Source organism: Salvia hispanica, chromosome 5 (genome assembly GCF_029641045.1).
Source record: "Salvia hispanica isolate PSC_SH4W2 chromosome 5, Shi_PSC_v1, whole genome shotgun sequence".
Taxonomy (NCBI): domain Eukaryota; kingdom Viridiplantae; phylum Streptophyta; class Magnoliopsida; order Lamiales; family Lamiaceae; genus Salvia; species Salvia hispanica.
Genome location: NC_142696.1, coordinates 35306902 through 35332664, shown reverse-complemented (window position 1 = coordinate 35332664; position 25763 = coordinate 35306902). Strand labels below are relative to the sequence as shown.

Below are 25763 nucleotides of genomic sequence, written 5' to 3'. Positions count from 1 at the left end.
AAGTTTTGAGATTTCTTTTAAAAGTTAGTTATAACTAACTTGACATTAATACCCCTATTGATTTTTATTGGAATTAATCCTATAGTCTTATTGACGTTTTTTTTTTTATCGTATTGACATTTTGTGGTTAATGATCTAGGCCTTTAGTTTGAATATCTAATGGCTATTATTGAGTTGTAGTAAGAAATTAAGCATTGAGTTAACAATATAACACTCCCCTATATATATACGATCAACAAAAAACGTTAATAGGATTAATTCCAATAAAAATCAATAGGGGTATTAATGTCAAGTTAGTTATAACTAACTTTTAAAAGAAATCCCAAAACTTTAAATTCATATAACATATATCAAATTAAAGATAATTTTATAAGGATTCCAACGATATACTACATGCATATGTTCCGACGTCAAAATTTGAAAAAAAGATATCTAGAATTTTCGTATTTTTCGTACATAGGCTAATGTAAATACAGATAAGATAATATGTCAATATAAAGCATATACAATGTCAATCCTAAATTTGTGTTGACATTCTCAAAGCATTGTGTTGATATTTTCGAAACACTATATTGACATTTTCATCCCAAACCCTAATTTGACATTTTTTTTAATTTTTTTCGATTTAATTAATAAAAACGAAAATTACACGTGGCAAAATATAGACCACACGTTTTTTAAAATCATGTGACCTTAAATTAGTTGTAGTTAGCAATTAAATGATGAGTTAACAATTGATCACTCCCCTATATATATATATATATAAGTGGGACTCACATGCCATTAACTTTTTCAATCAACTTATTACTACTACATTTCTTAAAACTCGTGCTAAGTTAAATGGTGACAAATTATGGAGGACGGATGGAGTAATTGCAATTGAGAGAGATGGAGAAGTCAAAGTCAAATTGCATCAAAAAGTCATATCTTGGATTCAAATTGTTATCTTTGTTGTGTTCCAATTTTTCTAAACTTATGGTCATGGTTAATTTTCGTTGTAAACTCTCGGTGTTCAATTTTATCCTCTCTCGTAATTTACTCTATTTTCCCCTCTTTTATTTTATTCAATGTCTTGCACTACTCTCTTCACTTTAACATTTAACACATCAATTGCTTATATCTCGTATCGAAAAGAAAATACTCCAACTACCTTAGAAATGAAGGAAGTATTAAACAAATCCATTAACTATAAATACAAGTACCAACCAATTAATCTTCTTAAGAACAAAATCCATGGAAAACGGGGAATATAATCCAAGGAAATAAGTCTAATACTAACAACCATGACTATAAATGAACTTATTAGAGAAAACACGTATGAGCTTATTAGAAAAGACTATTGGTCTTCTTATTGAAAATACTAGATGACGTCTGCAAAGAGTGGAAACTGTAGCAGCACTAACCATGCAACGAGCTGACAAGCGTAGGCCATGAGAAGCACCACATACCACGCTCGTCTCTTTGCAGCACCAGATAGAGTGTAGCACTAAATGCAACCAACATAAATGTAATAAACACGAAGAGGCTAAGAAGGCCCATGCTTAACCTCATGGGTTAAACATAGAAAAAAATCATCTTGTGCATAACGTGAAGTCAGGATGGAGAGGAACATGAGCAAAGAAGTTACATGAAGCGGGGATAAAACCCATCTCCTGTATATCAAGAGTCCATGCTTTGACAAGGCTGTCTGTTCTTCTCCACACCTTGTACAACTCACTCTCCTCTTCCTCCAGCACCACGATTTCACGATGAACCCCATCACATCCCAGTTCTCCAGAAGGCAAATCATTTGCTCTTTCCAGATTTTGAATATGTTTATTATTTTATCATATCCCTTACTCCTCGGCTTTACTGTCACAACCTTTTTTATTCTCTTAGATCTTAGATTTTGTGTATCGATGCGCTAGTTTGTAATTATTTAATTTATTAACTTATACTCCGATATAATTACATTTTGAACTATGCGACACAGTTCTTGCAATAGATGCCGAAACGAGTCGAAAACATTATATGTTAAAATGACTTGAAATTCACACGGTGATTGCAAATCGAGTTGAAAATTCATTCTGACATACCATATATATAAGGGTAAACTTTAATAACTGAATAACTTATTAGTATTTAATTCGCACTGCGTTTGTGAAGAATAACTTGAAATTCGCACTGTGCTATATGTATAAGGTTAAACAAATTAATAGTAAAATACTAATACCCTCAGAATTCAGATGAAAAAGTAGTAGAAAAGGTAAGAGTTCAAGTCTTCTTATAGACCAATTTTGGATACATTTTTTTCTCTATTTTCAATGTAAACTGCATCAACTGTAGTATTAAACTGTGAGAGTTGTAACGCATAGAAAAACGATGCAAAACCTCTCCAATGAAGCAGAAAATATTGTCACTGCATTCATGGCCAACACAGGAGATATTCTAATGCAAAATCCTATCAATTGGCCTGTTTGACTCATAGCTGCCAACTAAATGTATAGGATTACTCATACGATCTTGCTAGGGGTTACAAACGGAGAGAATATATCCATCACAATTGCGGATATACTTGTAGCATGCCTCACCAATCTTGTGCGGGTCACTGCACTCCTGTGTCACATAACCGACTTCAAAGAAAGGTATGAGAGTCTTCGTCATTAATATTCTAATTTCAAAATTCATGGACAGACCACATCTTAGATGACGTCTGCAAAGAGTGGGAGTGGGAACTGTAGCAGCACGAATCATGCAATGGGCTGGCAAGCGTAGGCCGTGAGAAGCACCACATACCACACTCATCTCTTTGAAGCACCATAACGAGTGTAGCACTAAACGCAACCAATATAAATACAATGGACATAAAGAGGGTAAGAAGGTCCATGCTTAACCTCTTGGGTTAAACAGAAAAAAATCATCTTGTGCATAACATGAAGTCATGATGGAGAGGAACATGAGCAAAGAAGTTATGGAAGTAAACTGTAATATGGCATCTGACATTGCAAACAATAGGAATGAAGGTTTGTTTGAGAGAAGTGGCTTGCCGGATGTAGGTTCAATCCCACCGGGAACAGTGAAAGTTGCAGTGAACATGATTGTTGCAATTAGTGCTGCCACGATGGTGCATGCATTAGCCGTGTCTTTCAATCCACTTCTCTCCAGCTTCTTTTAGCTTTTCGTGCTCTTTTGTGAATAACATCTATTGAGGTTGCTTTGCGTGGTTGGGCCATATTCTGCATGAAGCGGGGATAAAATTTTTCATCTCATGCATATCAAGAATCCATCATTTGATAAGGCTGCCCGTTGATGAACCCATCACATCCCAATTCTCCAGAAGGCAAATCATTTGCTCTTTCAAGATTTTGAATATGTTTGTTCTATCATATCCCTTACTCTAGATCTTAGATTTTGTGTATCGATGTACTAGTTTGTGAGTATTTAATTTATTAACTTATACTCCGATATAATTATATTTTGAATTATGTGATGCAGTTCTTGCAATAGATGTTGAAACAGATCGAAAACATTCTATGTTAAAATGACTTGAAATTCGCACGTTGTTTGCAAATCAAGCTGATAAGTCATTCTGACATACCATATATATAAGGCTAAATCCTGATAACTGAATAATTTATGTGTATTTAATTTGCACTGTATCTGTGAAAGAATGACTTGAAATTCGCACGGTGACAAAATTCGCACGTTGTTATATGTATAAGGTTAAACAATCTAATAGTAAAATACTATACTGTTATATGTATAAGGTTAAACAATCTAATAGTAAAATACTATACCCTCATAATTCAAATGAAAAAGTATCGATAATTGACTATCTGTAGAATATTTCATTTTATAAAAAAGGTAAGAGTTCAAGTTTCAGATCAGTTTTGGATACATTTTTCTTTTACTATTTTCAATGTATATTGCATCAATTGTATGCATTTCTTAAAAAGTAAAGAGCTTAGGAATATTATAAAATTCAAGACCATATAAGGACATTGAAAGTTCTATGCTCTTTGTTTGGATTTTATACACAGCTGAATGTCCTCTAAATTATTCATATTTGGAATTTGAGGGTATTAACCCAAACAGTGGAAGATAGATTAGTCATTTCTCTAATGCTCCATTTTCGTAACTGGAACTAACAGTTCATGCGTACAAAATGCTGGATAGGATTGAATGAGGGTTAACCATTTTAATTCACAACTCTTATCCATTTCTTAATCCACACTGCTTCCAACCATTCTAAAAAAAATTCGTTAAGTCTATTTCACTTATTTTTACTTTTTTTTTAAAAAAATTTATATTATTATTTTATTCATTCATTTATTTTTAACTCACAATTATACAAACTTTTACTAGATCTAGAAAAACAAATATTACTCCTGTTGCTTGCTACTACTATTTCCTTTCAATAAAAAATGATCTCATTTTGTCATTTTAGAATATCGACAAAAAATAGATAGTGTTATTTCTAAAAACTAAAAGTTTCTCTCTCATACATTTTCTTCTCTTTTTTCTCATACTTTACATACTTTTTCTCTATATCTATCTTAATTTATATTTATTTATTTTTTATATCGTTATCTCTTACTTTATTAATTTCTAATTAAAACTGTTGGCACTTATGATTTGAATTCAATTAACCGCTAGTCATCCGGTTCATGAATAATAATAATTAAATAAACCGGTAGTTCATGAACCAGATTTCAATTTTCAAAACCCTATCCGCTCAACTGCACACATTCCGATCCAATCTTGCGAACCGAAGACATGGCTTATTCGCCGTCAAATACCCCTGCCGGCGACCTCTCTCTTCCGTTGCCGATAAATTCTAGGTAGCAATTTCCCCAATTCCAGCGGCCATTCTTCATTTTTCAAGTTTCCGACCATCACAATTGCATTCCATTGCCTTACCCTTATGGTAGATGATATCTTTCGCCGATCTCCACAAATAGCTTTATCTGTTACTGTTACTTCCTCTCCAACCCCATGCCTGCAATGAAGAAGGTCTGTTTTTATAATTCGTAGTAATTTTTATTGAATTGACTGCGTATTCAAATGCTCGTGGCTCTCCATTGTAATTTCTTTTTATGTGTTCAATTTTTGCCACAGAATGCTGTGTGCTTCGGGATTGGGCAGTTATTCAATAAATTGGCGAAGGAGATCGGAAGCCCGGTTGATTTTGAACTTCCTGAATCTTTCAATAAGTGGAAACCGACGTCTTCTTACTCCACTATCAGACGCAGTATGCCATTAACTTCTTGAATTTTACGAATGTACATTAAAATCTTTTCGTCTCTTTATTAGATCATTGATTCGCTTGTTATCTTAACCTGTTCAAGATGTATATCTTACTAAGAGGATTAAAAGGCGCCTTGAGGATGATGGCATCTTTTGTTCCTGCAGTTCATCAACCGGGTCTTCTGGTGCTTGCAGTAAAGATTGCCTCTGCAGGTAAGAACCCCTGATTTGCAACTTAAGGTTGTGAGATTTGCTTCATTTCATTGTCTAGATTTAGCCTGCCTGTGTGGTTAAAAAATGTATATGGTACTAATAAATGCCATGAAACTCCCGCCGCCAATGCTTTCTTAGTTTGATATTCTAAGAATGTGTTAAGAGTTTGATGTGTCTTGATATGAAATTTTGAGTATTATTTCTTGACTAGTGTTTGATATGTCTTGATTTAAAAATTTTAGTTTTTGATATTGTCTCCTGTCTTAGCATGCTACTGTCTAGCTGTTCTTCGGGCTGTAAATGTGGGAGCTCATGTCTAAATAAACCATTTCATCAAAGGCCCGTGAAGAAGATGAAGACTGTGCAGGTAATAATTATTTAAATGTTAAAAATGCCGTTCGTAGTAAGTTGTTGCGTTTGTTGTCTTCTTGCATATTGTCTTTCTATGCTTTCCTTATTTGCCAGAAACCTTGGATATTGGACTATGAATAGTTAGAAAACACATTCAATTGCAGCTTCATTTCATGTTTTCAATTAGATATCCGTAGGTGTTTTTTTTTTTTTTTTTTTTTCCAGTTTTGCCTTGCATTATCAGCTATATATTCCAGTAGCTGTTTTGTTTTGTTTAAATATTCATATATTAAGTCTTTGAAGTGCTTTTTCAGACTGAGAAATGTGGAATGGGTGTTGTGGCGGAAGAAGACATCAATGTAGGAGATTTTGTGATAGAATATGTTGGAGAAGGTGAAAATCTTAAGTTATTCTTAATCATAAAATCTCTAGGCTGGATATATAACTTTTTCCATCTTGCAGTTATTGATGACAAGACATGTGAGGAAAGACTCTGGAAAATGAAACACCGTGGGGAAACAAATTTTTACCTATGTGAAATCAACCGAGACATGGTTATTGATGCAACTTATAAAGGCAACAAGTCTAGATACATTAATCACAGTTGCTGTCCAAATACTGAAATGCAGAAATGGTAAGCTAGCCCTGTATTTCTTGTTTTACTTCTGAAATTAACTTATTTCTCTTGTATAATGGTGACCCTTGTCCAGGATGATTGATGGTGAAACAAGGATAGGGATATTTGCAACCTGTGATATTAAGAAGGGCGAGTATCTGACATATGACTACCAGTACGGACACACATAATTAATTCCAAGCTTATATGAATTAATATGTTTTACTCTTCATTACTTATCTCACTGTTATAGCATAACAAGTTGAGTAGGTTTGTGCAGTTTGGCGCAGATCAAGATTGCCACTGTGGTGCTGCAGGTTGTCGGAAGAAGTTGGGAGTTAAACCCAGTAAACCCAAACCTTCTTCAGATGCTGCTTTGAAAATAGTAACATGTCAAGTGGCTGCAAACTGTCCAAAACTGAAAGCAGTTGCGACAAATAAACCTGTAAGTTCTTGGCTTATCTATATACGGGGTATAAGTATCCCAGGGATCTGGAAAGTGTTCTCTTGGTAGAGTGCTTATCATTGTGAATCATTGGTCTTTGTGTATGAGCCAATTTGGCTTTGTCCAGTTTATGGATGTGGGAGCATGATGTAGGCAGAGAATGACCTGTCATGTTGTAAAAATAAGAAAAGCTAGATCTGGCTATAGAAACAAATAGATGGCAGGGGAACTAGGAATGCCGTTTACGGTGATACAGACAAAGTGGAAATACTAATGCCATTGCAAAAGCTGATTATGCTGCATAGATGGCTGTGGTTACATGTGATTTAGGTTGAAGCCTTACTATGCGAACATTTTAGGGGATTCTTTGTCTTACTTCATTTCCTTCTGAGTGTGTCTAGGGTGATTGCTATTTTATAACTTGGTGTTTGATTCACATATGCTCTATCATTATAATGAGTCCTTTTCTCCTGTTTTTGATGATTTCTTTACTGGGAATTTGGGACTGAATTCCTGCTTTTTTTGGAAGGTCAATGTGAATGGAGTTCCTGTCACAGCAGGTATACTGATCTGGCTACTCAATGCTCCATCCTCCTTTTACTTTTTAATTTCATCAAAAATAGCTTGCATTCACACTGTTTTAATAGTTTAGGTTGTCATGATTTGTTTTCAGAATGTTTGAGTCAGGATCCTTCAAAGTGGAAAAAGAGGCGCCTGAATTGCATTGGTTCCGTAATTAGAATTGATCAAATATCAGATAGAAGGTACACACTATGCAATCTTATAGGAGTAGTACTATATTGGTATAACTGGTTGAATTTGTAATATTTCTTCAAGTGGCACATTCTAATACATATGTAGTGGGCAGTCTCTACTCTCTAATAACTAATACTTATGTCATTACTCATTACCCAAGGATCATGTTGCACACAATTGCTTATAGTCTGTCTCAAACTTGGTATATTTACTTTCTGAGTCACATCCATGAAACCGAGTGTCTTCAGTTCGAAACATAAACTTCCTCATCACACAAATTGTCCCTGATCTACGATTACGAACTAAAAGAATGAAACTTGATGAATATACTATTCGATTCAGTGTCAATGCTCTCAGCTGCCACTCTGTGTGTATCTGTTTCATCGGTTTTCTGATTACGTATGCTGTATCTTGTTCAGGTCCTTCGGGATAATAAGACGCTTTGATAATGATAGGAGAAAACATTTGGTGAGAAAGCAAGTTACCTGTGCAAATTTTTTTTTTTTCAACTTGCATTTTTCTTTATTTGTTCTTTGCCTGTTGTGATGTACAGATCATGTTTGAAGATGGGAATTCTGAGTTCCTGGACCTCTCAAAAGAAGAATGGGAATTTTGTAATTTTTAAATATGATTCAGGTAACAACCATCTATGCCCATCTCAGCAGTAGGGATATTGTAGTTGACTAGTTGTACAGAGTTTGGTCCTGGTTGTTTGAGTTATAAAAAAAAAGTGAAACATAGTGCTGGTAAATTACTAAAGGTTAAGTCAGGATTTCGTTGAATCGTATACCAAAAAGCATCTACTGAACCTGTAAGTCGTACTGATAGTGAGTCTGTAGAACTGAAAAAGGCGAACGTTGAGTTATGAGACTAAATTTTCACCATGAGATTTATGATTAGTCGTTAATTACGTTTTATTACTGGATTGTAAGGTTAAGTTTGTTCTTTTTGGTTTTTGTTTTACTTTTTTTCAGGGGAGCATCGACTGTTTAGAGTAGAAGTTGGAAGATTGTTTGTTATACACACACAATAGGTATACTGTGAGCCCGTGAGGCCGTCTTCTAGTAAATGTCGATTTCCCAAAAGTTAGATGATATTTTCTGTACTAATGTCCAGTCCAATATGTTGTACTATTATGTACTTTGATTGTAATAGCATAGAGTGTAATATTACCTAAAATATTTTTAATTGAAACTACATACTACTAATTGAGTATTGTCTCATGGAATTTTGTCTTGGATTTGAATTTATATGATCATCCCACACATTTTAGTTGAATAATATTATTAAGTTAATTTGATTAATTTCATTGAACCGTGATACACATTGCAGTTGTACAAACGGGTGCTGCGGGGAAAGTGAAATGTCATGACTCGTGAGTTAATTTAACTTAGTTTCACTATTTTATTGGAACCAACTACCAAGTTATGTATTGCTGTTGGTTGGAAAGTGATTTAAAATGTTTTATTGATTAAAAAAAGAGTAGAGAGAGAGATGTTACTTATTCTCAAGTCTAAATTATGATATTAACTGTTATAATTTAAATCTATTTATCCTTATTACATATAACCATCCAAATTTCAAAATTTTAAGAAAGAAGCATACTGTAAAAAAAAAAAAAAAAAATTCAATGGTTGAATACACGTGTGTGCCTCCTTTATGGTGCAGTGATGTACTACTATGTAACTCATGTCACGTGATTAGAAAAGTGTTAACATTTTCTAAAAAATTTAAATTTCAAGTGTTAAAAAAAAAAATCAAAATAAGCGTATAAAGTAGTAGTGTGTACGTATTTTTTTCATTTTGCTATGTTTACAAAAATGGCTTATAAAATTGAAAAAAATATCGATAAGATAGCTTGTTTTGTTATAGTAACAATGTTTGTAGAATAGTACTTCATTTATATACAAAGTCATTATCAAGTAATTTTCAGAAATTTTCATGTTTGTTTAAATCATATGCACAAGGAAAGTTATATTTCTACGTCTAACGACTATTTTTCAGTTAGTCAAAAAATTTAGTGTTTTTGATTTTTTGTCCAATCACTATATCTCTGAATCATTATCATGCTACTAACATTAATAGAAATAAATTTGTACTATTAAAAATTGATGTTGATTATCTATACAAATATAAAGCCCCAGTTTTTATGGACCCCATCTTTGCCGTCCAGTTTAATGATTTTTTGTTGATCATATTTTATATTCTTTGACTCATACCTTATATAATTTTGGTTTATGCTTTAGAAGGCAATTTCGGACTCATAAAAAAAGAATTTATTACAAGTTATACCAAAGAGTAAATATTCTTGAGAAGTGTGATAATTGTATTGAGCAACGTGCATGAATCTGATCAATGTGAAATGAAAGGTGAAAAGGAGTCAAGTCAGTCTTGACTCAATGAATGCAGATTTATAGAAATGATATACTACTTGATTAATCAAATTAGTAACATACATTTAAACACACGTTCTAATTAAAATCTATAATGTATAATCTATAAAGCCACAGTTTGGCTATTCCCTTTTTCCCGCCAAAGTTCATAAGATGATACCCAAATCTTAGTTTAGAACTTTAATCATATCTAAAATATTATAATACATTCTTTTAGAGTGTCATTTAACACACATCAAATCGACACAAATAATTGTCCATAGACTACTAAACACACTGGATAATAACACATTTATTACAAAGCTGCCAATTTTATATATTGGATAATAGAGATGATAGTATTACAGAAACATTTATCAATCTTCGGCCATGTGCTCTGAATCAATATATTACAATTCTGTCAATCAGCCTGAACAATTGTACTTCAGGGGCTTGCGTTTGCTTATGAAATAAGCCTATCAGAAAATTATTGAAGGAAGAACTGAATTTATTAAAAATAAAATCCATTCAAAATGGAGGTAAAATAACTAAAACTTTGCCTATAAATACCAGCTCGCAGAAACGAGTGCGTGCATATTTTCAAAACAAGAAATCAACTTCTTTTTCAATTTGCTGTAAAAAAATTAATGGTTCAAATTTTAGAAGATTATGAACCTGTTTTAGTTGTTTTTTTTTCTTTCAATGCTGTTTTTTGCACTGATGTAAATGTAAATGCGGTAGATAATTAGAAAAATATTTACAAATTTAAGGAGAACAAGAGGAAGACGAAGATGTGTTCAAAAGGAGAACAGTCAAGATGAAAATTTTCAGATGTGGAAGAGGTAACTGGAAAAAATATTTTCGAAAGAGGTCAAAAAGAGAAGAATATCAAAGAGAAATACCTGCAAGCAGACTAAACATTATAAAGGTAAAGAAAGATCATTTTCAAAGAAATAGAATTGAAATTATATAATGATCTCATTTCCACTACATTTCTATGAAAAGAAGTTCATTATACTAAACGCTTTTATTTGGGTAGAATCAACTGGAAGAATGGCTAAAACAATTACCACCATGACAGATTTCAGAACAAAATCATCCATGGTAAGTCCAAAAGGCAAAAATAACAACCCCACAAGAAAAAAGATTATTTGGAAGAGAATAAGGATGAAACAAGAATTTTTCAAATTGAAAAATTTTACGTATATGAATGAAAAATAAATGAGAATATAAAATAAAAAAACTTAGCTTTGATCAATTGGCAGAGCACTTTGTTTGCCCTGATCGACATAGAGGGAATGTAGTGTAGATCTTGGTATATACAGTTTAGTGACAGGCACAAATAAGCTGTTGATAAATAACAGTAGAAAAATGATAATTATCAAAAACTACTATGATAATCAAGAGAAATACGAAAAAAAAAAATCGGATCAAATTCCTGCAAAAATTACAATACAATTTATTGTGCAGGGCTTGATCGAAACTCCAAATAATAAAATATTGAGTTGAAAAAATCAATATATATACAGATTAAAATGTATATTTAAAAATTAATTTTATGATCGAGATGGGATCTACTTTAAATTGGCATTAGTTGCCCAAGTTCCATAAAAATACAATTTCTATTGTAGATATTGACTCCAAATATAAATACAGTAGAATCCCAAATAAAATGAAATACAACTAAATGAAAAATAATACCCTAATTAAACGGAAAAACAATTCAATATATAAAAAGTAAGTAATTTTATAGATCTATGTTTCTTGGCATTGTAATTTGCCAAATTATATAATTTGGGCGTAGATTTTGAAGGGATTAGTTTTATGAAAGACGAATGCAATATTTAACCAAAAATGTGTAAGGATTGATCAGATCTTGAAATATATAAAACTGAAATAGTAGAATGGAACGATTGAATCTACAAATCGTCTGGTGATGAGTGTGTGTTGTATACGGCTGAGGAGAGGATTTGGGCGGCGCTTTTTTCTCACTATAACCCTAGAAAGAAAAAAACTTGGTATATATACTTGCCACGGTTATGGACTGATTGGTGTTTCTATCAAAGCCCAAAAATGAGAAAATAATGAAAGCCTTTTACTTATGCACAATAAAAAATTGTACTTTGACTTTATATAATGACCGTTTTAAGTGAAAGAAAAATGAAGATAGTGAACTTATTTTATTTATTTCTTTATTTCTCAATAAATTTAATATGAATGTATATTGGTCCACACTAATTGAATGAAATTATATGATTTCATGAAGTACTTATCATTTCTAAAATTCTAACTAATCTACACTAAATTCTGATTAAACAATACGAGTACTATTAATTAAAATTAAGTCTACAAAAATACATTATAGTCCACATAAAGTATTACTTTTATACGGTTAGTTGTCTACAAACGGAAAATTCAAGTCAAGAAGCCAATTATTATAAGACTAATTCAGTGGTTGTTTAATGATCCTCTCATTCTTCTTTAGTTTGATTAGTGCTTTCCTTCGAATTTCGAAATGTTTTGTTGTTACAGTGAAAAGAATAGTAGGCCAGAGGAAAGCAAAATGAATGCAAAGTATGAGCACTCACCTATTGGAACTGAATATCTCACCATCTCAGCTACCGGACATTAACTCCAATGCCGCAAAAAAACAGAAAATAAACAGACATTTGCTCATTAACCAAATTTGTAAAAGAGTAATGTCCAGGAGTTGTGATCTTTTATAAACACCAGTTCCAAAACCATTTTTATGACTATATTTGAAGTGAAATGGAAAGAAACATTGTACTATGTTGAATAGAGAAGAACAAGGAAGGTTATATATTAAGCCCTCCAAACTCAATGGAGGACTAAAAGCTGGTGGTTAACAAAAAAAATCTAATTTTTGTGCAGATCTCGAAAAAATTAAAGGAAAAGGAGAAGTTTACTAAATATACAATGAAATTTATGAAAGTACAACGAAATTTTGTCCAATACACAATCCAACATTACAATGACAAATTGTACTAAAAATCCAATTTTTGCGTAGATTCGAAAAAATTGAGGAAATTGCGAATGAAATAAAATAAAATATACCGATATTGTATATCAAATTTTTTTTCTACGACCCCTAAGTCATGAAATAAAATGAAAAACATCGAATAGAAAATGCTCTACTTAGAGTGAGACTGAAAAGGTAAAAGTCTTTTTTTATAACGCATGCATATTGATATTAGTGAATTATTTAGAATTTGTATTAATTAAGGGAAAATTACATGACTCGTGCATAGCACGGGTGCTAATACTAGTTATACAAAAAGTGAGAGTATATCCCCAAATTCCCAATTCCCAATTCCCAATAACAAAACCGGCACGTTTATGATGCTGAAAAATTCGACAGAAAAATCGGCTGGACATTTTTCCCGGTCCGCTACAGCCAGTGCCACCGCGACACGTATCTAGCTTCCCGCCGGTTCCGTCTCTAAAATGCGCCTGTTTACATCACCTACCTAACCTGCGCCTTTCTCAAATATAGTACTATCATCAAAGCAAACACTCCCTTGGCGTGCAATTTCAGGTATGCGGACTCTCCTTTTCCGACTACTATGCCTATTTCATTCGTTTGCTTCTACGTAATGCTGCTTCTCTTCCAGTAGTCCGTGTATATATGCAAACGATGAATGCAAATCGGTGTCCAGAACTGAGACTCAGATCAGTTGTGTGTTAATGTTATTGTCGATGTGAATGAGTAATGAATCCATCTTGTGCTGACTGTGTGCAGCTGCAATTCAATTTTCAGGTTCATGTCTGGTTTTTGGTATTGCTGTTTGTAGATTCCTACTGGTTTGGTAGAGATCGGAAGTTTTCTGCGTTTTTTATTTGGTTGATTTTTGCTGAGGTGCTGGTGATCGATGTAGATTTCTTATTTGTTGCATTGTGATTATTATTATTATTATTATACTTCTGCCGATTGTAGATTGTTTGTTTTTCTATTTGTTCTACTACTATATACTGCATTGTCAGTGATTGAATGATGTTGGAGCTTCTTAAAATGGTGTTTTCACCATGTATGTTTTGCTTGAAGGCATACAATAGTAACAATACCACTTCTGTTTTGTTGTAGTTAGTGATTGCTACTATTGATATTGTTTTCTAGCTATAGTAATCTTATCATGGTTGTGATCTCATGATTAGGGGAAAGAGTTGATGACGATTAAACTGCTGCTTTTGTCATGTCTTCTGTTGACCAGCATAAGCAGTGGGTGTGCTGGTCTAACCAGTGCCTTTATCCGTAATGAGTGGCCATCTATTGATATTCCTCTCAACAATGAAGTTTTTGCAGTTCCCAAAGGTTACAATGCTCCACATCAAGTAAGCCTTCATGTCCCTTTATAGTCTCATCAATTAGTTTGTAAAGAGGCTATTTTATTTGACAAGTTGATGATTTATTATCATGTTACTGAAAAACTCCACTGGTTTTAAGATCAGTCTTCGTCTAAAAGATCCATGCCGTGTTTCTTTAGGTGCATATTACACAGGGTGACTATGATGGCAAAGCTGTGATAATCACATGGGTAACAGCTAGTGAACCTGGGTCCAACATAGTTCGATATGGCTTGTCAGAAGGAAAATACGATTTCACTGCCAAGGGAACAGTGCAAAACTACACGTTTTACAACTATAAATCTGGATATATTCATCAATGTCTAGTTGATGGTCTTCAGGTAAAAATGGCTTCAACTGCTAATTTTGCAGTAACAGTTGATGGGTGCTGTTCATCAATGTATAGGATAGTCTTCAGGTTCTGTTTGATTACAGACCAACTATCTATTGAGGTGGGTGTTCTTTTTGCAGTATAACACAAAGTACTACTATGAGATTGGAAGTGGTGAAACCTCTAGAAATTTTTGGTTTCAAACACCTCCGGCAATTGATCCAGATTCTTCTCACAAATTTGCAATAATTGGTCAGTGTTTCATACATTTCCAAATATCTGTGCTCTGAATGTCTTTTTTGATAGAGAGTGATACTTTCTTAATTGATCTATCGAATTCAAAGTCTAAGTAAATGCTAATTTGGCAAACTAAGTTTTGATTGAGAAAAAAAAGTAGTTCGGTTGTCTATTTATGTTCCATGTATTTATATACTACTAATATTCTTGTCTCTGATGCATCTTTTAGTTGCAATGTCCTTCTGTGAACTAATATCTTCTATTGTTACTTGTTATAGGTGATCTTGGTCAAACATACAATTCTCTTTCCACCCTTGAGCATTGTATGCAGACTGGTGCTCAGACTATATTATTCGTTGGAGATCTTTCTTATGCTGATAGATACGACAATCATGACATCGGTGTCCGTTGGGACTCTTGGGGTCAATTTGTTGAACGAAGTGCAGCATATCACCCATGGCTCTGGTCAACCGGAAATCATGAAATTGAGTACTTCCCACATCTGGTAAACTGTGGAGACAACTCTTATCTAATTCCTTTGTTATATCTTTAACTTTTGCGATAGGGTTTTTTTTGAGTCTCGTGACTGTTCTTTTCTACTTTGTTGATTCATACTGTTTCTGAGGAGTAACATTTTGTGTTACTGTTGATCTTCATTTCCAGTTGCAAAATGTCTTCGGTTGAATGCATCAATGAACGAATGCAAATGCTTCTTTCTTTATTTTTTTCCTGTTCTGTATTTGCCTCCACATTTGCAAAATCTAGCCTAAGAACAGCTGAATCCTTATTTATTTCCCTAAAGCCTCGAGTAGAATGCCATGGAACCTTGGTTGATTCTGTGCCCTAATAGACAATTAGTAAGAAAAATTGCTCATACTAGTTTCCTTCAACTGCACTGCTTCTATATTTCTGGTGGAGAAATCTTTGTTGCTCTCTCATGTTTATATCTGAAATACTGGCACTAACCTTCTAATTACTCATGCTTCATCTGTGTACTAAACTTTGTAGATGCTGGATACTTTTTCCAACATTGACTTAATTTCACACCTATATAACTTCTGTGCATGGCCACTTATTACATGTTTTTTTTGACATTCAGGGTGAGGTTACACCCTTCAGAAATTATCTTCACAGGTATCCTACACCTTTTTCTGCCAGCAAAAGCAGTAGTCCTCTGTGGTATGCCGTGAGACGGGCATCAGCTCACATCATCGTCCTCTCCAGCTACTCTCCATTTGGTAATTTGTTTGCCAGGTTTAGTATTCTTGTTTTGGTGATCAGAAAGAAGCTGAGAATGCTGTAAGAACTTCACATCATAACTTGTGTATGCAGTACAAAGATACAATCCATTCATTCCAGTTAGATTAAAAATGATGAAAATCTCTTCCACCCTAAGTGATAACATGAAAATCCCTATTTTGTATTCTCCTACAGGGTTTGCAGGGTTCACAGGGGTAAATGGGGAACCATTATTGATCCTCCTTTTTTTTTGGAAAAAAACTACTGCATTCTCAGACTTAGTCTTTGGAGCCTTAGAAATGCTACATCGTGGTTTTCTCCAATAACTCTATTGCTCCTACATAAGCCTACTTGTTTCCATAGGCTTTCTAGGTAGCCATATGTTTCCTGGTACTTCCATATAATGTAAGTACATTGGTAGAAAAAAACTAGAAGATGGCTCAAACTCTTTGATATGTGCTTTATGATCATGGAAATCTCACATTGTTGGAAGCCATAACTCATTAGTAATTCCAGTCCCTGATTTAATTTTTTATATTCCTAGTTCCATACCGAAAACATGAGATGCTGTTCACGCTTGTGCACAAGTAGAGCTCTTGCATAGGTTAATTAGTACATGTCATCTCTGTATAGCTTTTGTCTGCATCATCCATACCTTCATTATGTAATTTGCATATTCCTCAAACTCATGACAGTGAAATATACTCCACAATGGAAATGGCTTGAACAAGAGCTGAAAAAAGTTGACCGGGAGAAGACTCCCTGGCTTATTGTTCTGATGCATGCCCCTATTTACAACAGTAATCAGGCTCATTTCTTGGAGGCGGAAAGCATGAAAGTGGTGTTTGAGAGCTGGTTTTGTCACTATAAAGTTGATGTTATATTTGCTGGTCATGTGCATGCCTACGAGAGATCGGTATGCCACGTCACACAACTTCCCTCTTTTTAAACACTAGCTTTCCGCTGAGGCCCTGATCACTCATCGTTTAATTTCAGTACCGTATCTCAAGCATACAATCAAATGTTTCATCGTCTCCGTCATCTGATAAGTCAGCCCCAGTTTACATAACCGTCGGGGATGGAGGAAACCAGGAGGGTCTCGCTAATAGGTGAATCTTGATTTTTGATATATTTTCCATTATATATTTACTTGACATAAACAGCAAACTTGGTGGTCTATCGTCTATGCAGATTTAGAGATCCCCAACCAGATTATTCTGCTTTTCGAGAAGCAAGTTATGGGCACTCTACATTAGAGATAAAGAACAGAACTCACGCCTTTTACCATTGGAATCGGAATGACGATGGGAAGAGAGTGCCAACAGACGAATTCGTGCTACACAACCAGTACTGGTTAGTGCACACTACTCGCTTCATACTCTCCTGCAGTTTATGGTTTGCTTCATCTATTACTCAATCACTAAGGCCCTTCTTGGTATGATGGAGTAGAATGTGATTCCTATATCCATTCTATTCATTTGTTTGTTACAATGGAATGAAATGAAAAAGCAAAAGAAATGCAAAAAAATTGTCATTTCATCCCTATTCCCATTCCATTCCCCTCATTTCATTCTATCATACCACGAAGGGCCTAATATTCTCGGTCTGTGTTAAATCAGTGTGGATTCTTATATAGCATTGGAAGAGACTTTTGAATTTGATGTTGATGCAGGGGAGACAGCCGTAGAAGAAGAAAACTGGAGAGAGATTCTATGTAAAGGAGTGTTATTTTTTCTGGTCAGCCAAGAAGAATTGCTATACACGTACTTCGCTAATAAGATAATCATCATTTGTAATTTACCTTTCAATATAATGTCACAGTACAGTCTTATAATATAAGCGAAGTTTTCCTGGGCATTTTTAAAATATTGCAATTCTAAATCACGTTATTGCAATATATGCATCCTTAGGAATGATATCCATCCAGTGTGCAACGCCAAATTTTGTACCATTGCTTGAATCTTTGTATATACAACAGAAGACATTTTACACACAAAAATCACTTCTAAAATCACATCACTAGACGATTATTGGTTCATGTATCTGGGAAGAATATGACTATGCCTTTCTCTCTCTGTATACATATATATATAGATGGGCACGTCCTATCTAGTGCTTGCTTGGATGTGGTAGATGCTACATTCGGTATATGGGTTGCGGAGTCCACTTGAGATTGACATTGAGCTTTCCTGACTTAGCTCCGTCAAGAGGGAAGCAATCTTTGTATTCGCCCTCCATTAGAACCCTCGTCAATGTTAAAATGCATCTTCCCATGTAATCCTGTAATTAAAACCAATCATGCTAAGACCACAATCTTTGGGCGCCAAACAAGAATCAAGCAGATTATCAGGCGAATTCATGTTTACGTATTGGAAATACCAATATTTTCATACTCATCTATGATTTACTGGTATAGCACACCAAATAATAGTGTAGCAAAGAAGGTACCTTCCCAAATGTATCATGGTCCCATACTTCGAGAGTGAGCATATCGTGTAGTCCATCCTCGACAACAAAATCAAAAGTCTGATTCCAGACAGGATTCAGACATTCGTTCACAACCTAGAAGCAAAAAGGTAATGCGCTGATTAGAATAATTGACACGGAACATATTGACAATCAGGATAGCCATGAATATCTAATCCAAGATATGGTACTATAAAACACAGAAAAGGCAACGAGGAGAGAAAAATATATGCTTGACTATATTTTTGGGTAAAAAAAAGCTCAACTAAAGAACATACCCTGGTTTTATTTTTCGATTCAGTTTTCTTCATAGTGAGAACTACATAAGGGTCAGCCTTCCCCATGAGGTCAGCTGGTGCCAAGTCTTCGGCTGAAATGATCGTGACAGAGAGTACCCCTCTTACGATGACATCCCTTCCATTGTTTCCTTCACCACCATTTCCATTCATATTATTTCCGCCATCTGCTCCATTTTTGAATACCTTCTCCAGTGAAGTCATAGAGTATTTTTGGGCAAAGGGATTGATTAACCCACTCTGCATGCCATTTGGGCAATACAAAAGCTCCAAGTGCACCTAGAACAGAGAACACGACACTTGAGAACTTTACACTAGGGGTGAGATGCTGGTGTGCACCTTTTCGAAGTGAGGTGCACAAAAGTTGATGGATAAACAAAATTTTAATACAATATGCATAGTAAGAGCTAAGGCCTAGCAGAAACAAGTGTGAGACAGATACTTATGTACTGAATAATATGATCAGTAAAGCACATCCAGTTAGAAGTTTGCTCATCATCATTGAGGTGAATATAGTTAATTAGTCATCTTCATTGTCTTCTTAATCAATTTCTTTGATTCCCCCCTAGTCAATTTCAATCCCATCATCATAATCTTCTCCGTGATCACTCTCTTCTCTGGTACAAGGGCAGCTTTTATAATCATCAGTCTGATTTTATTGTAAGTAAAAAGAATCAAAACAATCAAGTTTTGCCATAAAAAGCCTTTCTTTGATTAACAAAGTTAGCATGTAACCTATACGTTCAAGTAGTCCCTTCCCATTTTCCCCATGTTGTCTACACTCACTTATTCTAAACAGATAAATCTGCCTATTTTGTGAATAGAAAAAGAACTCTGGAAAAAAATAGGTGAAAAATATGGTTAATCTATTACCTCGCCCCTATTTTTAGTGTCTCTTTGAATCTCTAAATCTTTCACCAGTTTGAGCCACACATCCTTCACCTTGCCAGGCTGAAGCTCAGAAAGCTGCACTTGAGCGGCTCCAATTAGTTCAGCTGCCTGAAGCCCTTCGTCATCATAGATTTTTACGGTCAAATGTTGAGTTGCAAGATCTTCAATTACAAACTCAAAATGTTCATTCCAGACTGGACTCAACTGGTTGTTCTGCAGAAAAAGTAAAAAATGAATAAAACTAAGACTCTATGCTCTGGAGTGATGAAAGAATCATCGAGAGCTATATAACCTAAGCAGATTAATAGTCTTACAATAGTCCTGCTTTTCTTCATTCTATCACGCAAAGGCCGCACATATAAAATAGCATAAGGGTCAGATTTCCCTATAATGTCTTTATTTGTTAACTCCTTTGCCTGCACAAGCTTCACCTCCAACTTCCCAACAGGCTTCAGTTCAAGGTCGCTGAGGTACAGGAATTTGAATTTCAATAAAAGCTACTCCAAAAGTGGAAAAATGATATCTTTTGTGGGACAAATAAAAAGGAAAGTGAGACATCTACTTCGGGACGAATGGAGTAATTCATAAGAGCTACTAAACTTAATATTACCAGCAACCTTTACCCAAATAGTAATGCCTCTGATTTATTTATTTATATATTATTTTATTTGAGTTGGGAGAGGGGAGAGTAGTGAGGAATAATCTTGAAACCTCTTCTTTTAAAGGGAGGTTCACCACTTGGGTTTCCCAAAAGGATGTAATGGCCTCTAAAGCTTGTTGATGAGAAATTGTGACTAATGCAGGAAAACAAACTTTCATAGTAAAGGGTGTCAAACTGCTAGCTAGACAATGCATTACAACAACATTAGAATATCATCCCCTTGTCTTTGCAGTTCTTGAAAATAAAATGCAAACCAACTGAATTGAAAGAACTTCAAATATGGGCCTACTAAAATTGCCTAGTATCTACTTTAAGTTTTCATATATATTTGTTTCATAAAGCAATTCGCTTGATTGGAAAAATATCCATACATATGGACTACTAAAATTGATATGAGGCAGGTTTTAATCACTAATGGCACTGGTGCAGAATAAACTCTTGCTTTATTTCAGTTCTCTTTCAAGACCTTTATTCTCATATTGGACAATTTTTGTTACCATGGTTATTGAGAAAATAAAAGGAAAATAATAAGTTAATGAACATGTGACTTACCTGTAATCTCCAGGTATTATAGGGATTACTTTTCGAACTGGCCATGTAATAGAATCTTCTACAGCATCTCTTATTGTACTCTGTATATGAAATATTCCTCAATCATCCATTTGAAAAAGATATTCAAGAAATTCAATAAATAAATCAAAAGGAGAATGATGTGAAAGAACTAATAAGGTTGCAATGGGTTGCTTATGTCTAATTATAGAAAATACTAGTTCAGAAAATCATCAAGCAGAATCAGGCAGTAAAAAAACCAGACTTTTGACCATCAGCTATAGCTATTAAATGATAATAATTGTAAATGCACATCAAGTAGAGTCACTTTCTTTTGTTGTTTATAACACAAAGAGTCTGTACAACATATTCAACATTTTGGCAACTAAGTATATGCAAAAGAATAATCTAAAAACCATTTGCTGCATTTATTTTGTATGGCCCAATAATGAATACAGTACCCAGAATTTTACATGCATAAAAACATGAGAATGTACTGATTAACCACATCATTGACAAGCTACACATGCAGATTATTGAATTGGACAAAATAAAGAGAAACAACGGTGAAAGAATTATAATAGTGGGTGAAGACTGAAGGTCTATGGTATTTCAATTAGAAAAAAATAAATTAAAAATTAAGTTGTCAACCTTTAGATCCAACTACTAAATCATAGGAGTAATTTGAGATTTGGCAATTCATATGAAAAGTTCTCAACTTCGGCCTCCCTAAATTTCCTCATAAGTAATGATACCAAATCTTTTACATCTCTGTTAGCCTTTGTTTGCCCTACATGCAGTTCTTATATCCTGAACCGAGCCAGAAATAATGAATTAACAACGAGTTCAATATCTTGCCAATGAATTCCTTATATAGTTATATTTTATTAAAAACATCCTCAGCCCAATTAATGCAGACCTAGAAACAGTCATGCGAAATTAAGACAAGGTATACAGACCTCAATGGCATCAGAAAGGCCAGGTATTGTTGATATGTCTCCTCCCACAACTTTGAGTGTGAAATCCAGCTTTGTCTAAAAGTCAAAAAAAGGATTTGATTGAGATGCTTTCAAGTCATTAATGATCAACAAATCCCCCTACATATAAATGTGCAACATAATATCTAGTTGATTTTGCACTAGTGCATGCTACAAAAACTTAAATTATTATTAACATGACCACTAAGGTGTCATCATGGAGAAAGTATTGATATACCGTGCTATTTCATGATAATAACAATTCCAAAATTTTACATAAAGAAGAACCAAAAGACTGGATGGAAAAATACTATACCTTGTGACGTAATGAAAAGCAAACAGCTCCAAAGCAAGGAATCTCATCCACTAATGGTCTGAATATCAACCTGAAGACACCAGTGAACCCAATATTTTTCACCTAAACAAAGAAATAATTATTACATAATCAAGACTCTGCAGTTTCAATCAAAATAATACCTAATAAATTAATAGTGAACATAAAATGGTGAAATGACAGTACATCAAAATATAAAAGGCGCAAGTAAGTGACCAAATGGAAATGTATTGGGTATTTTATACTCATTCATGATGCAACATAAAAGTTGAATGAGGTTATGAATGAATACACTAGATCCTCCAATGTTCATGACTGATTCTATATGCAAACATTCTTTTACATGCAAACACACACCCAAGCTAAGTTGCTAAGTGCAAGCAGACTCTGATGGGAATCATGAGATAATATAATAAAAAGGTAGCTGATACTGAAGATATAACCAGATAAAGCAAAAATTGCTGACGAAGTTCATGAACGGACTAACTATATAATCTATGAATCATCCCTAATGACAAGGAATGATTTTCTAATTGAGCACCAAAGCAGTTCACCAATAATATTATTACAGACACCTACATAGAAAAGGAAAAAAAATCTTGGTTCATTTTGTACATTTAGAATCTTAGATTAAAGAATTTGTTATCAGTGTCAACATGACATACTGTGCAGATATATCAGGCTTCCAGTTGAAGAGTTTTTATATATGCTATCACCGATAGAAAGGTAAGACAAGGCATGAGAAATGCTTATAGGAACCAAAAATATATGTTAAGTAAAAGACCAAGATTACACACGCAGTTTGCACACCAAAAAAGCAACTGTTGGTTGAAAGCTGAAACTTGATACCACAGTATTTGTAACCACATGCACTTCAGATTCGGAAAATCCTAATGGTTTGGTCTTCAAATCACCCTGTTGGGCTTATTCCAACAACAATGTACAAAGAAATTTTGAAAGACACAGAATAGTTGATACCTGCACAGGAAGACCAACACCAAGATAAGTCTTGATATCAAGTACTATATTGGGGTTTCCATCCCATTGCATTTCTAACTCCATAGTGATTCCTTCACTTCCATCTTCAATTATTGAAACTCCTGAAGCATCATAACTAGTAAGTGTCTCATTGTAATTTGCAAAAACAAACCAAATGGCAGCACTTCAAATCTTTCAGCTTGAGCAGAGTGAACGAGATGAAGTATCATGATCATTAGTTGGAGACATTGCCACATGCATAGATCATTAGAAAAGAACTTGCATTCTAGGTTTATAAACCACCAAAGTGTGGCCTGTGTATTGAGCTCTAATTGTATAGACTATGGTGTTGCTAGGTCATATTTAAGTCAACATTTCATTATTGGCAATTAAAGGGCAGCGTTTTGCATCCACCAATACTACCTTTTTGCATGCACTATATGGCAGCAGATTTTATACAAATCAAAAGTCCATGAACTTATTATTCTCAAAATTCTGTTCTGAGTCATGCTCCATCAAGTTACTCCCTAGGGTAATAGTATATGCTCTGTTACAGCGAGAAAAAACATGGCATCATCAAATACTCTCACCAATGAGTTGCAGGTGCAAAAAAGTCAACAGCGAACTTCAATAATAACCAAACAAGACAGCTGCATTGTTGAGCAAACAGGCTTCTAATAAACCACATGAAGCTGCTGACTCAACATACCAGCTTATATGAATCTATTTACTTGTTTCTAGAGCAGAAGTGAAGAGTGAAAAAATTCATGGGTAAATATTGAACCACTTTCTTCGAATATCCTAATTTTTCACATTTCATTTTCTTTTTCCAGCCTTCAGCAATAACTCTCAACTGCCCACCCATTTTTTGTTGTGGTAGGGAAAAAAAGATCACGAATAAGACCAGACAAAGTTGATATCAAGAAAGGGAAATGCACAATCACACCTGTGAACTGCGGGGCCACAGTTCCAAGCGTGAACTTGGAAAAGGTCAAAGAAGCTAATATAACTGGCCTATATTGCTCGAGGACTGGCTCCACATTAGCCTTTATCAGCTCCGACGCAGCCTTGAAACCGCAATACAATCCAAACATCAACACAATGCAGCATCAAACGAAAACTCAACTCATCCTCAATAATTACAAAACAGGAATTAAATAAAATTACAAATACTCAAATAGTCAAATTGCAGCGAAAAATTCGCACCTCATTCACGTATGGCCAGATCTTCTCGAGCTGAACATTAAGCCAAGTCAACTGAGTTTCAATTAAAAAAAAAACATCAGCCTCAACGAATCCGCATCGATACGAATCGAACAAGCAAAACACGAAGCAAACCTTCTGGCGCTGCGAAAACACCACCCAGGAAGGATAGTACTCCGGCGACAACAACTTCCTCGAATCCTCCACCGTCATTCTCGCTAACGAGGTTACCGTAGCAGCCTAATTTTATTCAAAAAATTAGATGAACACATAAGCACAAAATCACATTTGCAGAGTGAAAAGGTCAAAAATGAAGTTACGAGGTCGGAGCGTTGCTTAGATCGGGCATTTTCGGAGCGGACGAAAGCAACAATGAGCGCTAAGCCGACGACCAATCCGATCACCAAACCAGCTACGAACGACATGTCAAAAAAAAAACAAAAAGTAGCTCTGCGGCTTCTGATTTCCGAATCCGAAGCAGCTGCCGCTATCTTCGTTGTCGCTGTTCACTTTTTTGTTTGCGACAAATGGAAGTGAGAGTTGTGGATGTGGACTTGATTCTGATTGCTGATTAATGGCGGATTAGAGTTTTTGATCGCTGATTAGTACAGTAGGTTTACCGATTCTAATTCCTCCGTTGCAATCAATGCAAAAAGGTCGGCCAAACAATAAGCAAACAGCCAAAAATAAGGCCAAATCATTTATTAGCAGCTGTGAGCCCACACACATTATATAGTCATATGCATATTAGTAGTTCACATTTACTACTCCCTCCATCCCCATAGATTATCACAATTTGACCCGACACTAAATTTTAAGAAATGTAATAGAAAGTGGGTTAAAAAAGTTAGTAGCACGTGGGTCCTATTTTTATATATTAATTTTATAATAAAATATGAGTGATAATGAGTTAGTGGAATATGAGGTCCACTATCAAAAATGGTAAAAATGAAAGGTGATAAATTTTTAGGGATGGACGAAAAAGGAAATATGTGACAAATTTTTAGGAAACGGAGGGAGGGAGTACTATAGAATTATCCATTGCTATGTTTAAGCTCATCAAACTTCAAATTATAGGGTAATTCTCACATTTTAAATTTTAAGAGATTTTATTATTGTTAAAAGTTGTAATTGTATCAGCAATTACAATAGGTATTTTAGAATTACTTGGGGTGAATAATATTTTAAAAGTTATAGCTATCTTACTTTAATGATCATTCTGTGTTTAAAAGTTACTACTACTAGAATTAAGAACCTAAA

At 34.4% G+C, this 25763-nt stretch overlaps 3 protein-coding genes across 4 annotated transcripts; 2 read left to right on the top strand and 1 right to left on the bottom strand.

The window, feature by feature from the left end:
• The first annotated feature begins 4690 nt into the window (after positions 1–4690).
• LOC125186332 (histone-lysine N-methyltransferase ASHH3) lies at positions 4691–8830 on the top strand. Of its 2 annotated transcripts, none has more exons than XM_089058109.1 (13): positions 4691–4992; positions 5098–5230; positions 5328–5439; positions 5707–5806; positions 6105–6183; positions 6253–6424; positions 6501–6581; positions 6677–6851; positions 7381–7411; positions 7504–7615; positions 8027–8075; positions 8161–8243; positions 8582–8830. In XM_089058109.1, the coding sequence occupies exons 1-12, from the start codon at positions 4975–4977 to the stop codon at positions 8230–8232; spliced, it is 1134 nt and encodes a 377-aa protein (XP_088914235.1). In that variant the 5' UTR covers positions 4691–4974; the 3' UTR covers positions 8233–8243; positions 8582–8830. The 2 variants fall into 2 exon arrangements, with proteins under 2 accessions (XP_088914235.1, XP_047938639.1); XM_048082682.2 differs by having other exon boundaries at positions 4692–4992; positions 7525–7615.
• A 4781-nt stretch (positions 8831–13611) lies between these two features.
• On the top strand, positions 13612–18005 carry LOC125189183 (bifunctional purple acid phosphatase 26-like). The gene is made up of 10 exons (XM_048086440.1): positions 13612–13757; positions 14153–14329; positions 14482–14682; positions 14813–14924; positions 15188–15414; positions 16009–16147; positions 16844–17064; positions 17145–17257; positions 17340–17501; positions 17821–18005. The coding sequence occupies exons 1-10, from the start codon at positions 13710–13712 to the stop codon at positions 17864–17866; spliced, it is 1446 nt and encodes a 481-aa protein (XP_047942397.1). The 5' UTR covers positions 13612–13709; the 3' UTR covers positions 17867–18005.
• Positions 18006–18075: 70 nt separating this feature from the next.
• Positions 18076–25192, bottom strand: LOC125189180 (synaptotagmin-5-like). The gene is made up of 13 exons (XM_048086436.2): positions 24824–25192; positions 24639–24743; positions 24507–24557; positions 24247–24367; positions 23301–23422; positions 22305–22406; positions 21971–22045; positions 21015–21094; positions 20116–20266; positions 19784–20014; positions 18893–19189; positions 18597–18710; positions 18076–18428 (listed from the first exon to the last, which is right to left on the bottom strand). The coding sequence occupies exons 1-13, from the start codon at positions 24926–24928 to the stop codon at positions 18285–18287; spliced, it is 1698 nt and encodes a 565-aa protein (XP_047942393.1). The 5' UTR covers positions 24929–25192; the 3' UTR covers positions 18076–18284.
• Between the last annotated feature and the right edge of the window lie 571 nt (positions 25193–25763).

Bases quoted from the DNA above. Each gene is read 5' to 3' on its own strand.
- LOC125189180 (XM_048086436.2), bottom strand. From the start codon at position 24,928: ATGTCGTTCGTAGCTGGTTTGGTGATCGGATTGGTCGTCGGCTTAGCG. The intron at 24,368-24,506 runs GTGCGAATTTTT...TGCGGTTTCAAG, and splicing joins TCTGGCCATACGTGAATGAG to GCTGCGTCGGAGCTGATAAA. The intron at 18,429-18,596 runs GTACCTTCTTTG...TTTTAATTACAG, and splicing joins ACCATGATACATTTGGGAAG to GATTACATGGGAAGATGCAT.
- LOC125186332 (XM_089058109.1), top strand. The intron at 5,440-5,706 runs GTAAGAACCCCT...CTCCTGTCTTAG, and splicing joins AGTAAAGATTGCCTCTGCAG to CATGCTACTGTCTAGCTGTT. The intron at 6,184-6,252 runs GTGAAAATCTTA...TCCATCTTGCAG, and splicing joins GATAGAATATGTTGGAGAAG to TTATTGATGACAAGACATGT.
- LOC125189183 (XM_048086440.1), top strand. From the start codon at position 13,710: ATGAATCCATCTTGTGCTGACTGTGTGCAGCTGCAATTCAATTTTCAG. The intron at 14,330-14,481 runs GTAAGCCTTCAT...GTGTTTCTTTAG, and splicing joins GTTACAATGCTCCACATCAA to GTGCATATTACACAGGGTGA. The intron at 14,683-14,812 runs GTAAAAATGGCT...TTCTTTTTGCAG, and splicing joins GTCTAGTTGATGGTCTTCAG to TATAACACAAAGTACTACTA.